This window comes from Panthera uncia, chromosome D1 (genome assembly GCF_023721935.1).
Source record: "Panthera uncia isolate 11264 chromosome D1, Puncia_PCG_1.0, whole genome shotgun sequence".
NCBI classification, from domain to species: Eukaryota; Metazoa; Chordata; class Mammalia; order Carnivora; family Felidae; genus Panthera; species Panthera uncia.
This window is the reverse complement of record NC_064808.1, coordinates 54,819,703-54,835,516: the sequence shown is the minus strand read 5'-3', so window position 1 is coordinate 54,835,516 and position 15,814 is coordinate 54,819,703. Positions and strand designations below refer to the sequence as shown.

Genomic DNA, 15,814 nt, shown 5'->3' with positions numbered 1-15,814 from the left:
CAGCTACAAAATGAGAATAATGATACCTAGTTCATAGAGTTGTTGCAATGATTAAATAAGATTATATAAGTAATTTGCCCGGCATAATATGACTACAAATGCCAATTCCCTTGCCCTTATAAAGAGTAAATGCTAGGTACTGCAAACTTCCAGGTAACCTCCCTAAATAACATTCCTTACCACTTTCTAGCACAATCTCTGACTTCCTCTTCCAAAAGCTTTCAGGAAAGTAAAAAGTATTCTAAAACACTAGTTTTCTTTCTTGACATTCTGCAAATAAGACTAACTAACTAAAGTGGGAGTTGTCCATTCCTGCCACTGAGCATGCATTCTATTCAACACTTACTTTCACAAGATTTTGTTCATTTGTTCATTCATTCATTCATTCATTCAACAAACATTTACTCAAAGCCTGTTTTGTCCTAGGCACACTACTGGGCAATATGTAGCCTATCCTTTAAAGGAGCTCACTAAGGGGTGCCTGAGTGGCTCAACTGATTAAGCGTCCAACTTCGGCTCATGATCTCACGGTTCGTGAGTTCAAGCCCCGCGTTGGGATCTGTGCTGACAGCTCAGAGCCTGGAGCCTGCCTCGGATTCTGTGTCTCCCTCTCTCTCTGCCCCTCCCCTGCTTGCACTCTGTCTCTTGCTCTGTCTCAAAAATAAATATACATTAAAAAATAATAATAAATAAATAAATAAAGGAGCTCACTAAGAGTGTTTTGGAGAGACAAGAAAGTACACAAACATCTTCACTACAGTAAGAAAAAGGCAGTAATAGTCACGTACTGAATATTACAGGGACAAGAGAGAGAAAGGGAGCTCAGGGAAGACTTCACAGGTGAGGTAGCATTTTATCAAGTTATAAAGAATGAACATATAGGCATTTGCCTAGGCAGCATTCCAAAAAAGTGAAGCAGCTATTGATAAGCCCTCAGAGAAAACCAACAGAAAAACCATAGTTTGACGTAGTTTGACAAAGAAATACTGGGAACTCTGGTCATTTCAAGGTAGAATAGGCCTTTGAGTAGTAAGAATACATGTAATTTTTCTTCAGTGTCTACACTTTTCTGTATTTTACAAATTTTCTGCAATAAACATAACTTGAACGATCAGACAGGGAAAGCAGAAGGGAAGAAATGAAATAATTGTCAAAAGTCAATCTAAAATGACAAAATAATGCTACCTTCAGGATAGCATTCTTACTGCCTGAGACAGGACACAAGGGAGCCTGTTGGGGTACTAGGGAACTTAGAATCCATGGATTCCACTAAATATAAATCATACCTCCATTTTAAGCAATGTAAGTGGACTTCAAGGAAAAAAAAAAAAAAGTAGCGTTAGAGAGAGTGATGCTGAGTGATGCTTTTAGTCTCCACAAAGCACAGGGGCTACATCAGCTTCAGGCTTGGAAGCTGCTCCCAGATGAATAAGATTTCCATCTCCAGGCAGCTGCTCTGCAAGGGAGGCAGGCAGATTAAGAAACCTCCAGGACCTTCTTCCTCTCCCCTCCTGGGTGAGTTGCAGCTGCAGCAGTGCAGACCATTTATAGAACAAAAGCCAGCACTTTGCTCCCCTGCCCAATTCCATCTCAAGGTCAGAGCCCTACCCCACCACTCCCAGAGGAAAAATGGATCATGATGAAATGAAAATCAGAAGAAAAGAAAATCATTTTATCTCTGAAAAGCTGGGCAGTGAGAATGCCTAACAATACAATGGTCTGAAAACCTCAATCAATGCAGAGAAGGGAGTTGCTGAAAACGAACATCTCTTTATGCTCTGTGCTATTTGGAGAAACGAGCTAGAAAAGAGGCAAAAAGCAGCACATCATTCATTCTGCTGTTCTAAGAATCATGCCAATGACTATTAAAACTCAATCCAAGTCAATGAATATTTATTCAGTGCTTACTATGTGTCAGGTACTGGGAAAGGTCTTAGGGTTATACTGCTAATGGAGATCGAAAGTCCTTGCCTTATAGATCTTAGAGTCTAAGAAGGAAGACCAATAAGAGACAAGTAATTACGAGGGTAAGGAATGAGTGCCATGAAAGGGAAGTTACATAATCTTTACTTCTCCCAAATATTTAACATAAAGACTTAATTTAATGAGGTTCTCTGAAGAAGCTAAGAAAAAAGCAGGGGTTAGTTAAGTAAAGGGGAAAGAGTATTCTAAGCTTTAGAGAGCAAGCATATGCACAGGTCCTGAGGTGGAAAGGGATAAAATCAAAGCCTCTGTTAATTGGAGGGAGAGGAAGAAGGAACGGGAAATATGAGTTAAGGCAACAGAAGCAAGCCCAGGCCAGACAGCACCTAGCAAGCCATGTGAGGAACTGTCATTTTGATCCTAAAGGAATGGGAAGCCATAGAAGGATTTGAAGCATGGTAGTAACATGATAATATTTCCATTCTAGAAAGATCACACTAAAAGCTGCATGTAGAACCAATTACAAAGAATTGAGAATTTGAAAAAAATGTGGATTCAAATCCAGACCTTGCCTTTTATTAGATGTATGACCATAGGCAAGCTTCTTTTATATTAATAAATAATAATAATACTAGCAGCCAACTCTCGTTGGGAACAGTTATAAGCACTTTAAATATATTATCTCCCTTAATTTTCACTATAGCCTTTGTATGTAGGAACTTGTATTAACTCCATTTTACAGATGAGGAAACCAAGATACAGAGTTTAAGTAAACTGCCCAACGCCACACAATAAGAATGCTGCAGAACCAGAGCAAAACCCTAGCAGTCTGGCCACAGAGTTGATACTTTGATTCACTATGTGTTAGGTGCTTAGGTGCTTCTTGGAATCAAGCAACATTATACAAAAAAAGCCAGAATGGTTGGTTGATAGTAGGTGCTCAACAAATGCTACTGCGTTCCTGCCTTTACTCAAAAGAAGCCAGAGCTTTCCACAGCCAGGTTTTAAAAACAGCACCTTTTTTTTTTTTTTTAATTTTTTTTTTCAACGTTTTTTATTTATTTTTGGGACAGAGAGAGACAGAGCATGAATGGGGGAGGGGCAGAGAGAGAGGGAGACACAGAATCGGAAACAGGCTCCAGGCTCCGAGCCATCAGCCCAGAGCCTGACGCGGGGCTCGAACTCACGGACCGCGAGATCGTGACCTGGCTGAAGTCGGACGCTTAACCGACTGCGCCACCCAGGCGCCCCAAAAAACAGCACCTTTTAAAAAGTCCTTCTAAAAATGTAAAACACTATTTCAGGGAATTAACCCACTATAGGTATGATAACATTCTGTAAATGACACTTAATGCCTCTTTGCCACCACAACCTCTGAGAAGCTACCCCTAATCCCTGCCAGCTAAAAAAAAATATATTCTCAGTAGCTGTTAATAACAATATTATTTACAGAGTGTTTACAATGTTCTGGCCTCTCTGCTAAGTGCTATCATACACTTTCTTATTTAATTTTCAGAACTTAAAGGAATAAGAAAATTATCATCCCAGTTAGATAGAGGAGGAAACTAAGGTTCAGAATTTCCGAAGGTCATATTGCCAACAACTGGTAGAACTAGAATTTGGACACAAGCCGTTTGATTCCAGAGCCTGTGCTCTTAACCAATTGTTACTCAAAGTATGGTCCATAGGCAAGTTAAGTTGCTGGTGAACAAACTGCTTGTTATCAGTCCGTTACAAGATAAGAAGCATGCAACAGTCATTAAACACACCAACATTTAATTCAACCAACATTTTTTTTTTCAATAGTGAGACTTTCTTGATGAAGGAAGCAAAGCACTAATGTACATTTTGGCATTAGCTTCTGATATCTTTGCAGAGTGGCACTTTCAGGAAGCATTGTTCTAAATTATTATGCTGTTCAGCCTCCTTGAACTGACATTGCATTTCATCCTTCACTTACCACCTTCCACATTACGTTGTACACGCGCACACACACACACACACACACGTGCGCACGCACACACACTCCCTAAAATCAGGGACATTCTCCTTGGTATCCTCCAGTCAGGATGTCTAGTACAATACCAACCATACAGCAGGAATAGACTCGATCAGTATTTTAATTCATTAATTAAAGACACTTTCATTAAACTTTAGGAAATGTATACCATATACACCACACCCTTGCGTTGTTCAGTCACATTCAAGAACCTGTCATTCTTTCAACAACGGCTTAATGTCCCCCATGTGGCAGGTCCTGTGCTAGATGCTAAAGAAATAAAAAAGAACACGGTTCCCACTAGTCAGTAGGGAGGGCAGCTGACACATGAATAGATTATTACGGCCCAAAGCACTAAGTGACATGATAGAAGTATGCGTCAAGTGCTGAAAGAGCAACCAACTCTCTGGGGCATCAGGAAAAGATAAAGCACATCTTTAGGCCTAAAACAATTGAAGTACTATTAGCTGTGAGAGCTTAAGTCACAGGCTATTATCCAATCTTTTCAAGTGCATGTTTAGCACAGTTATATTCCAAGTTACCAAGGTTTAAAAGTTCAAATTTAGCTTAGGAACTTAAAATAAGACCCTATAGGATTAAAAATACTGGGAGTCAGGCAGAAATGAGTTAAATCTAGGCCACTTATTGGTTTTGTGACTTTTGGGCCTTCTGGGCCTTGGTTTCCTCATTTGTAAAATGGGAATATACTGCTATCTAATGAGTAAGAAAGTGTAATTTTTACCATATCCACACACTGTGCCACGTATTACTTGCCACAATGGCAAACCACCAAAATGATTATTCTTTAAATAATATGGCAATAAATGGCAAACCACCAAAATGATTTTTCTTTAAATCAGTTCACTTTAAAAGTTATTTAAAAAATAAACTTGAGGGGCACCTGGGTGGCTCAGTTGGTTAAGCATCCAACTCTTGATTTCCGCTCCGGTCATGATCTCACAGTCATAAGATTGAGCCCTGCGTTTAGCTCCACAGTGAGCGTGGAGCCTACTTGGGATTCTCTCTCTCTCTCTCTCTCTCTCTCTCTCTCTCTCTCCCTCGGCCCCTCCCCTGCTCACATTTTTTCTCTCTTTCAATAAATAAATAAACTTAAAAAAAAGTAAAAGAGAGACTTGAGATGTAGAGCAATTGGAATTCAAGTTGCTGATGTGAAAGAAAATGGTAAAGCCACTTTGGAAAACAGTTTGGCAGTTTCTTATAAATTTAAACATCCACTGCCCTTACCATTTGACCCAGCAATCAAATTCCTAGAGAAATGAAAACATGTTCTCACAAAAAGCTGTACATGTTTATAGTGGCTTTATTTATAACTGCCCAAAACAGGAAACAATATAAATGTCCTTCAACTGTTGGATGGATAAACAAACAAGCATCCACTCAATGAAATGCTAATTGGCAGCAAAAAGGAACAAACTACCTGATATGGGCAACAGCATAGATCAATCTCAAATACATTATCCTAAGTGAAAGAAGCAGACTCAAAAGGAAAAATAGTGTATAATCCCACTTATATGACATTCTGGAAAAGGCAAAAACTATAGGGGCACCTGGGTGGCTCAGACGGTTAAGCCTCCAACATCAGCTCGGGTCATGATCTTGCAGTTCATGGGTTAAAGTCCTATGTTGGCTCTGTGCTGACAGTTCAGAGCCTGGAGCCTGCTTTGGATTCTGTGTCTCCCTCTCTCTCTCTCTCTCTGCCCCTCCCTCACTTGTTCTCTCTCTCTCTCTCTCTCTCTCTCTCTCAAAAATAAGTAAACTTAAAAAAAATTTTTTTTTAACATTTATTTATTTTTGAGACAGAGAGAGACAGAGCATGAACAGGGGAGGGACAGAGAGAGAGGGAGACACAGAATCCGAAGCAAGGCTCCAGGCTCCGAGCTGTCAGCACAGAGCCCAACGCAGGGCTCGAACTCACGGACTGCGAGATTGTGACCTGAGCTGAAGTCGGACGCTCAACCGACTGAGCCACCCAGGTGCCCCAAGTAAACATTTTTTTTTTAAAGTATTAAAAAAAACTATAGGGGCAGAAAACAGATCATTAGTTGTGAGGGACTAGGGCTAAGAGGAGGGACTGACTACAAACGTGGGAGGGAACTTCTTGGGATAATGTAAATGTCCTACATCTGGATGATGATAGTACATACTGTCATTTGTCAAAACTCAGAAATTGTTCACTAAAGGGGTGAATTTTACTGAATTTAAACTATATCTCAGTAAGCCTGACTTTATATCACTATTGTAAATGGAAGACCAGTATCAGCTGCCATCCATAGAAGTTAAAAAAAAATTACAATGGGGGTGCCTGGCTGGCTCAGTCCTTAGAATATATGACACTTTTTTTTTTTTTAAGTTTATTTATTTTGCGGAGGGAAGGGCAGAGAGAGGGAGAGAGAGAATCCCAAGCAGGCTTCATGCTGTCAGTGCAGAGCCCCACGTGGGGCTCCAACTCACGAACCATGAGATCATGACCTGAGCTGAAATCAAGAGTCAGACACTCAACCAACTGAACCACAGAACATATGACAGGTGCCCCAGAACACATGACTCTTAATCTCAGGATCATGAGTTCAAGTCCCATGCTGAGCCCAAAGCTTACTTTTAAAAAGTACAACAGAAACAAAATAATGGTATAAAATTCTAGTTAGACATGATTGCTAGCCAAAGACTCTTGAGTCTGAGGTCCTTTCTCTGCTATAAAGATTAGGAGGTGCTAGAGTGGTGTTAAGGACATACCAGAACCACACTAAAAAATCTCTCCTTGACATAATTAGGATGAATGAGAGTTAAAAAGGGAAGAAATCTCTCACCATGTGATTTAATGTTATTTAAAGCAAACTACAGGGCATCTCACACCTTCCGAAACCCTGAGAGATAAGATATGTAAAGTGCCTGGCCTGGAGTAGATAGCCAGTAATTGTTAGTTCTCTTCCCCTACAGTTTTCCAACAAATCCAAAGAGTAAATGAAAACCAGAGCAGGCGAAGAAAGCCTAAATAAATGGGGAGATATACCTCGTTAAAGGATCAGAGGAATCAAAATAGTTGTCAATTCTCTTCAAATTGACCTACAGATTCAACACAATCCCAATAAAATCCCATCAGGTTCCTTTCCGTAGAAATCGACAAACTATAATTATAAAACATTTAAGGAAAACCAAATGACCTAGCATAGCCAAAATAATTTTGAAAAAAAAAAGTTGTAGTTTCAGTAATCCAGCTACAGTAATCAAGACAGGCTGGTATTGGTATAAGTATAGATACATACATCGCTGTAACAGAAGAGAGTCCGGAAATATACCCACACATACATGGTTAACTGACTTTCAAAAAGTGCTAAGACAATTTGATAAAAGCTAGAAAATCTTTTTAACAAATGGTGCTGGAACAACTCGTTATTTACATGAAAAAAAAACAAAACAAAAACACTTTGATTCATATCTCATACCATATACAAAAATAACTCAAAATGGATCATGGACCTAAAAGTAAAACTTAAAAATATAGAACCTTTAGAAGAAAACACAGGAGAATACCTTTGTGATCTTGGGTTAGACAATATTTTCTTAGGACACCAAAAGCATGAATAAAAAAAAAAATTAATAGGGGCGCCTGGGTGGCTCAGTCTGTTAAGCGTCCGACTTCGGCTCAGATCACGATCTCGTGGTCCGTGAGTTCGAGCCCCGTGTCGGGCTCTGGGCTGATGGCTCAGAGCCTGGAGCCTGCTTCAGATTCTGTGCCTCCCGCTCTATCTGACCCTCCCCCGTTCATGCTCTGTCTCTCTCTGTCTCAAAAATAAATAAACTTAAAAAAAAAATTTAAAAAAAAATTAATAAACTGAACTTCATCAAACTTGAAAAAAGTCTGCCTTCCAAAGGACTCGGCTAAGAAGATGACAAGATAAGTCACAGACAGGAAGAAAATATTTGCAAAGCATACTGAAAAAGAACTGGTATCCAAAAATAGATAAAGAATTTTCATAACTTAATTATAAGAAAACAAACAACCCAATTTTAAAAATGGACAAAAGATCTGAACAGTCATCAAAGCAAATATACACCAAATTAGCACATGAAAAGACATCAAAATCATTATTTATTAGGGAAATGAAAATTAAGACCACTCACTATGAAATACCACTATATATCTATTAGATATATCTTTAGGGAGGAAAATGACAATACCAAGTGCTGCCCAGGAAAAGGAGTTACTGTAACTCTCATACATTGTTGGTGGGAAAACAAAATGGTGCAGCCACTTTGGAAAACAGACGTCAGTTTCTTATGAAGTTAAACATACATTCACCATACAATCTCCAAATCCCAGGTTTAGGTAGCTATCCAGGAGAAAAGATATATGCATGAGAATGCTTATGACAGCTTTATTTATAATTACCAATAAACTAGAGAACAATGAAAATGTACATCAACTGGTGAATGGATAAACCAATTAAGGTCCAGCATTTAATGGAATACTACTCAGCAATAAAATACTTGCAAAAACATAGATGAATATTAAACGTATTATGCTAAGTGAAAGAGGACAGACACAAAAAGCTACATACTGTATGATTCCATTTACACGATGTTCTGGAGAAATTAAAACAACAGGGACAGCAAATCAATTGTTGGTTGGGATTTGACTACACCCGGGCACTGGGGAAATTTGGGGGTTAATAGAACTGTTCTATATTCTGATTGTGGTAAACTATATACCTAAAAGGATGAATTTTACTAAATGTAAATTATACCTCAAAACCTCATTTAACGACAAAGCCGAGCATACCACTCACACCAAAAACATCCCATGCAAAGGCATCCTTCATACCTTTCCTCAACTTTAATGGATAGATGGTTGCAGAGGTTGTGAACATATTGGGCATAACTCTCTGCCAGGGCCATGTCGTATGCAGTCAGGTGAATGTTTAAAACCCCATATTCATAATCTGTTCCCAAATTAATGGGTCTCACTTCCACTTTTCCTCTCTTCTTCTTGGGCTGAACCAAAAACAAAAGGAGAAAGACAATAAAGTATTACACAAAAAATTCTAATCATCCCATCTTGTTATCAAAGAAATCAATCTTTCAAATAAATTTACCATTTTTGTCTTAGGTTACCCTACCTTCAAACTGAAGTTTCTTTGGGAAGGAAAGAGTAGCTTCCCTTACCAGTCTGGGCTATGACATCAGCCAACAAAAGGAGAGGGAATATTGCTGGCATTCCTTTAACACAAATACAAGTGACTATCTTTTGCAATTAACTTGATATGAAACCCATCTCTCATCTCTGGCCCTCAGTTTCCCAATTTTCAAATTGGTGGGTTTTTTGATTCTTAATTTAGAATCCATGGAGGAATTTCAAATGGTCTATCAACCCCAAAATTTATATGCAAAATTTTACCAGCATGCATATTTTTCTGAAGGAAAGAATCCTTAGCTTTCATTAGAATCTTAAATCAATTGCAAGGAAACCCAGGATTAGTTCTCTTCCAGCCCCTGCAGCTTTCAATTTCTGCAGTCATTTAGTCTTCCTTTTTTTTTCTAAGTTTATTTATTTTGAGAGAGAGAGTGTGTGTGCACACAGGGAGGAGCAGAGAGAGAGAGAGAGAGACAGAATTCCAAGCAGGCTCCCCACCATCAGCTCAGAGCCCTACGCAGGGCTAGATCTCATGAACTGCGAGATCATGACCTGGGCCGAAACCAAGAGTCAGATGCTTAACCAACTGAGCCACCCAGGAGCCCCCAATCTTTCTTTAAAAAATTGAGAAATAGACAAATTACTTCTTTTTTTTCATTAAAAAAAAATTTAACATTCGTTCATTTTTGAGAGACAGAAGGAGACAGAGCATGAGTTGGGGACGGGAACAGAGAGAAAGGGAGACACAGAATCCAAAGCAGGCTCCAGGCTCTGAGCTGTCAGCACAGAGCCCAACGCAGGGCTTGAATCCACAAACCATGAGATAATAACCTGAGCTGAAGTCAGACTCTTAACCAACTGAACCACATAGGCGCCCCAAGAAATAGACAAATTATTTCTACTTTACCATTTCATATTGCTTCACTACATATCAACCTGTGCAGGCTGTGGTAAAAAGTTAAAATGAGGCCTGGGAAAATACATATTTAACCCAACATAGATCAGGATCAAGAAATCTTCTCAACCAGAAATAATCTAACCTGAATCCCCATCAAGAGGGGGGGGACTTGTTAAATAAATCATGGAACATTCATACAATAGTATACATTATGCAGCTTTAAGAAGGAATAGGAATTTCTTTCTGTACTATATGGAAAAGTCTTTAAAATAAATGATAAAAGCAAACTGTAGGATAACATGCTCAGAATATTGCCATGCATACCAAAAAAGTGTGTGTGTGTGTGTGTGTGTGCACGCACGTGTGTAATTACATACGTATTTAATCATATATTAAAAATATGTCTGGAAGGATGCACAAAAATACTAATATCATTGGCTCCCTGTGAGGGAACTGGATAGCTTGGGCATAGGAGTGGGAAGGAGACTTTTTTAGCTATTTCTCTTGTATATTTTTTGAATTTTTAATAAAGTTAATCTTTTGTCAGTTCAAAACTAGAATCTTAAACTCTACTATATTTTTAAGAAAATTTTTTTAGTAAAAGTTTTATTGCAATATAATACGCATACTAAAGTGGTGCCTGGGTGGCCTAGTTGGTTAAGCATCCAGCTTCAGCTCAGGTCATGATCTCTCGGTTCATGAGTCGAGCTCCACATTGGGCTCTGTGCTGACAGCTCAGAGCCTGGAGCCTGCTTTGGATTCTGTGTCTCCTTCTCTCTCTGCCCCTCCCCTGCTTGCGCTCTGTCTCTCTGTCTCTCTGTCTCTCTCTCAAAAAATGAATAAAACATTAAAAAAATTTTTTTAAATACACATACTGAAAACAATGCATAAGTAAGTACACAACTCAATGAATTTTCACAAAGTGAAAATATCTGTATAATCAGTATCCTGAATAACACATAGATAACTACTAGCACCCCAAAAGCTCATGCTCCTCAAATAAATGACCACTATTCTTACTTCTAAAACCACAGAATGATTTTGCCTGTTCTTGAAATTAATGTAAATGGAATGATACGCTATGCTATCTTTTACGTCTGCCTTCTTTCATTCATTATATTTGTAAGATTCATCATGTATTTGGTGAAATAGCAGTTCTTTCCTTCTCATTGATCTAGTAGTCTATTGTATGAATATGCAACAATTTATCCTTTTTACAGCTGATGGAAATTGGGATTGTTTCTAACATATGTCCATAATTAATAGTACATCATGAATACCTACAATCTGAACTATTGAATTATAGAGTATGCATATGTTCATCTTTAATAAGTACTCTCAGTTTTACAAAGATGTTTCCAATTTCTTCTCCCACCAGGATGAATGAGAGTTCTAACTGCTCTACATTCTTGCCAACACAAAACTTAGTGTAGTTGAGTTTTCTGGTTTGCTTTAGCCGTCCTGGTTGGTATTAAATGGTAATGAATTAGGGTTTTAACTTGCAGTTCTTTTGGGTCTATTGAGCCTGAGCACCTTTCCATTTGGATACTCTCTTTTGTAACATGCCTATTCAAGTATTTTGCCCATTTTTTAGATTAGGTTGTCTGCCTTTCTCTTACTGATGTGTAGATTCTTTCTATATTCTAGATATGATCCTTTGTTAAATATACATACTGCAAATATCTGCTCCCTCCCTATAGCTTCCCTTTCATATTTTAATAGTGTACCTTGATGAGTAGAAGTTCTTATTTTTTATGTAATTCAATTTACTCATTCTTTCTTTTGCAGTTATAGTGATTTGTGTGTCCTGTTTAAGAAATCTCTACCTTAATATTGTGAAGATATTCTCATATGTCATCTTCTAGTTGTAGATTATTTTAATATTTACATTTAGATCTACAATCCATCTTGAAGTAATTTTTGTGTATTGTATGAAATAGGCATCAAGAGTAATTTTTTTCGGGGTGCCTGGGTGGCTCAGTCAGTTGAGCATCCGACTTCGGCTCAGGTCATGGTCTTGCAGTTCGTGAGTTCGAGCCCCGTGTCGGGCTCTGTGCTAACAAACAGCTCAGAGCCTAGAGCCTGCTTCGGATTCTGTGTGTGTCTCTCTCTCCCCCTCCCCTGCTCATGCTATGCCTCTCTCTGTCTCTCAAAAATAAATATTTAAAAAAAAATTTTTTTTAAAGAGTAATTTTTTTTCACAGTCATCCAGTCCAGTTGACTTAGCACCATTGGACGGTAGTGTCACTTTTGTCATCTAAGTGCCCACAGATATATGGATCAGTTTCTATACTCTTTATTCTGTTCTGTTGGGCTATTTGTCTGTCCTTGAGCCAATACCATATCTTAACTATTGAACATTTATGATAAGTCCTACTATTTGGTAGAAATAGATTTTTTTTTTTATTTTTTTAATTTTTTTTTCAACATTTTTTATTTATTTTTGGGACAGAGAGAGACAGAGCATGAACGGGGGAGGGGCAGAGAGAGAGGGAGACACAGAATCGGAAACAGGCTCCAGGCTCCGAGCCATCAGCCCAGAGCCTGACGCGGGGCTCGAACTCACGGACCGCGAGATCGTGACCTGGCTGAAGTCGGACGCTTAACCGACTGCGCCACCCAGGCGCCCCAGAAATAGATTTTTTAAGGGGCGCCTGGGTGGCTCAGTAGGTCAAATGTCTGACTTCGGCTCAGGTCATGATCTCACAGTTTGTAAGTTCGAGCCCCATTATCAGCCTCTCTGCTGTCAGCACGGAGCCCACTTGGGATCCTGCCTCCCTCTCTTTCTGCCCCTCCCCCACTCACAGGTGTGCACACTTGCATGTGGCATGTGCTCTCTCTCAAAAATATAAACATTTAAAAAAAAAGAAATAGTTTTTTGAAGAAAAAGGTCAAAAACCTATCTCTATTTACATGTCTTAAGTCACCCCTATCTAACAGCCAACAGCCTAGTAGCTGCTACAGCAGAACTGTTCCTGGCGAAGCACCTGGAATGATTCTCTCCCATCACTGCTCCCTGGGTCAGTCCAAGATAGCAGAGGCCCAATCTAGGAGAGTAGGAGGAAGACCAAGAAATGATCCTTTCACAAGACCAGTAATACTGATGACAGACCTGATCTCACAGGGATGTTCTGAAAACTGAACAAAACATTATGTAAGGTGGTTAATACAATCTGTGCCACATAATTAAACACTGAATATATATAAACTTTTATTGCTATTTTCACTTTTATATTCCAATCTAGCACAGGGCCTGGCAAAGAGAAAACATGCAATGAATCACAGGTTTAGAATTTTAGAACTGGACAGCATTTAGAGACAATTGTGTCCCAATTCTTCATCTTTGCAGGGGAAGAATACGAAGCCCAGAGAAATTAAACATGTCCCCCATAGCCACACAGCCAGACAAGCAGATCCTAGGTACTAAAACCCAGACCTCCTGACCCCCAATACAGGGATTTTTCCACTGCAGCCTCTGCATTGCTAAAATTCTTTTTATAGCCTTTATAGTTTCTGGATTTCCTATCTTTATGATGAGAGTCTTCCCCACTTCTTTATTATGTATATAGTCTCTTATAATTTCTCATTGCTAAAATTCTTAACAGTCGTGGCCACCCCAGGGTCCTAGACTATGCTATGAGTGAGAAGCCAACCTCTAGAGACCAACCATCAAGAACAGGAGCTTGTCTCTCTCTTTTTCAGAGCCTACCACATTCGTGGCCAAATGCAATGATCCAGACTTCTCATCAAGACATTCAGCATTGCAGTCAGAGCTGTGAAGAATGCTAACGTAGGAATGCAATGAGGGGCTGCTAAAATTTTCCAGCAGAGAGGGGAGGAGCTTCTCTGAAGCCTTTAGAAAGCTTTTATAACCAGGGAAAATGCCAGGCTCTTCAAAGGTGTCACTTTAGGGGAACAAAACAAAACCAAAAAAGCTGATTCCAGTATCCCTCTTGGCATCTCACTTGCTTTTCTGTGTTGGCCTAGATATGCCTGGACCGATCCACACTATCAGGAGCCCACTGTGACATTATATTTCAGTTCTGAGCCAGGGCACAGCATAACCAGCAAGACCTTGCCTTCATATAATATCAGTCACCAGTTCCTATAATTTTACCTGTACAATCTTTCTCATATCCATCCCCTCCTTTCTAACCCTACTGCCTGAGTTTATGCTCTTATGACCACCATGGGGAGTTATTAAAGATATTGTGCAGGGGCGCGTGGGTGGCTCAGTTGGTTGAGTGTCCAACTTTGGCTCAGGTCATGATCTCACAGTTCGTGGGTTCAAGCCTCACATCGGGCTCTGTGCTGACAGCTCAGAGCCTAGAGCATGCTTCTGATTCTGTGTCTCCCCATCTCTCTGCCCCTTCCCCACTCATACTCTGTCTCTCCCTCTCTCAAAAATAAATATTTTTTAAAAATTAAAAAAACAAAGATATTGTGCAAAGGATGTACATGAGCTGTGTTGGGGGAAGCCCACCCTAATTGCACATGGAGGAGAGTCAGGCAGGAAAGAAAGAGAAGATAGGAGAAAGGCAGCAGGGACAATGGACTACTAGTATCCACCATCAAACTTCGGCATTCCTGTGACTGACCTGTATTCAGTGTGTGATGGCCCAGGGTGGCCATTCTTAGATCCCTATAGGATTGTACTATGACCTTCCAAATAGGCCATGGGATATATTACTAAACCATTTTTGTAAAAAAAAAGTCTACATTATTATCCCCATTTTACAGAGAGAAAACTGAGATCCTCTGAAAGTACCTCACTTGCCCAAGGTTACTAGGAAGCTTTGCTGGGAACAGGCAGATAGAGAAAGGAGTCAGATTAGAATGACAGGCTGCTGTAACTGCAAGGGATCTCAGAAACAATATAGTTTCTCTTTCTTTCCCTCCCTAATTTTAACCAAGGGGAAAGCTGAAACCCAGAAGGGGGAAATGACTTGTTTACAGTCACAATAGTAAGGACATGGCAAAGATAACCACTTTATGTCTAACCATGGCTGGAAGCTGGGTCTGTGGCCCCAAGCCCAGGCTCTCTCCTTTAGATTCTGTGAAAGTGATAATATCTGCCTAATAGGTGGCATTTTCCAGGTGGGAAAATTGGGAAGGAATAGTACCATCCTAATCCTCAAATGAAAAGGCAAATATGCCTGCAGCATATTTAGCTCCCAAAAATTCTGGTGATGAAAATTTAAAAATTTACACCTGAGGGGGCACTTGGGTGGCTCAGTCGGTTAAGGGTCCGACTTTGGCTCAGGTCATGATCTCATCGGTTCGTGGGTTCGAGCCCTGAGTCGTGCTCTGGGCTGACAGCTCAGAGCCTAGAGCCTGCTTCAGATTCTGTGTCTCCCTCTCTCTCTGCCCCTTCCCCACTTGCGCTCTGTCTCTGTCTCTCAAAAATAAATAAACGTTAAAGAAAATTTTTTTTAAATTTATACCTGGGGACCTGAATGATTTGGTGATGGTACTCTGAACAGTCCATACTGAGTTTATGAGGTGCACAGAAATCAAGTGACTATGTTTATAACTCAATGTGACATACTCAAGAGACATACGCCAGACAGAAGGCCTGGCCCTGACTAGGATGGCCAAAAGTCACAGCCTGGTACTGCATAAAGAACACTATACTTAGATGGAAGCCAAAGAAAATCTGGACTCAAATCCTGTCTGCTTAGTCACTAAATGACATTGAATGACCTCTCTAGGTGTCAGTTTCTTTACCTGTAACACCTAAAGTTCTTGTGACGCTTGAAATAGTAAATTTATATGAAATGGAAATAGCATAGACATCACATAGGTTCTGACCACCTTGGTTCAAATGCTGGCTCTGGAAATT

The 15,814-nt window shown here is 39.7% G+C and overlaps 1 protein-coding gene across 1 annotated transcript in view; it reads right to left on the bottom strand.

Annotated features, from left to right (window-relative positions):
• Nucleotides 1-15,814, bottom strand: part of MRPL48 (mitochondrial ribosomal protein L48) — a 68,359-nt gene that overhangs the window by 5,067 nt on the left and 47,478 nt on the right. The window contains exon 8 of the mRNA XM_049640491.1: nucleotides 8,766-8,935. Within this exon, the coding sequence (XP_049496448.1) occupies nucleotides 8,766-8,935 (170 nt within the window). The remainder of the gene's footprint in view (nucleotides 1-8,765; nucleotides 8,936-15,814) is intronic.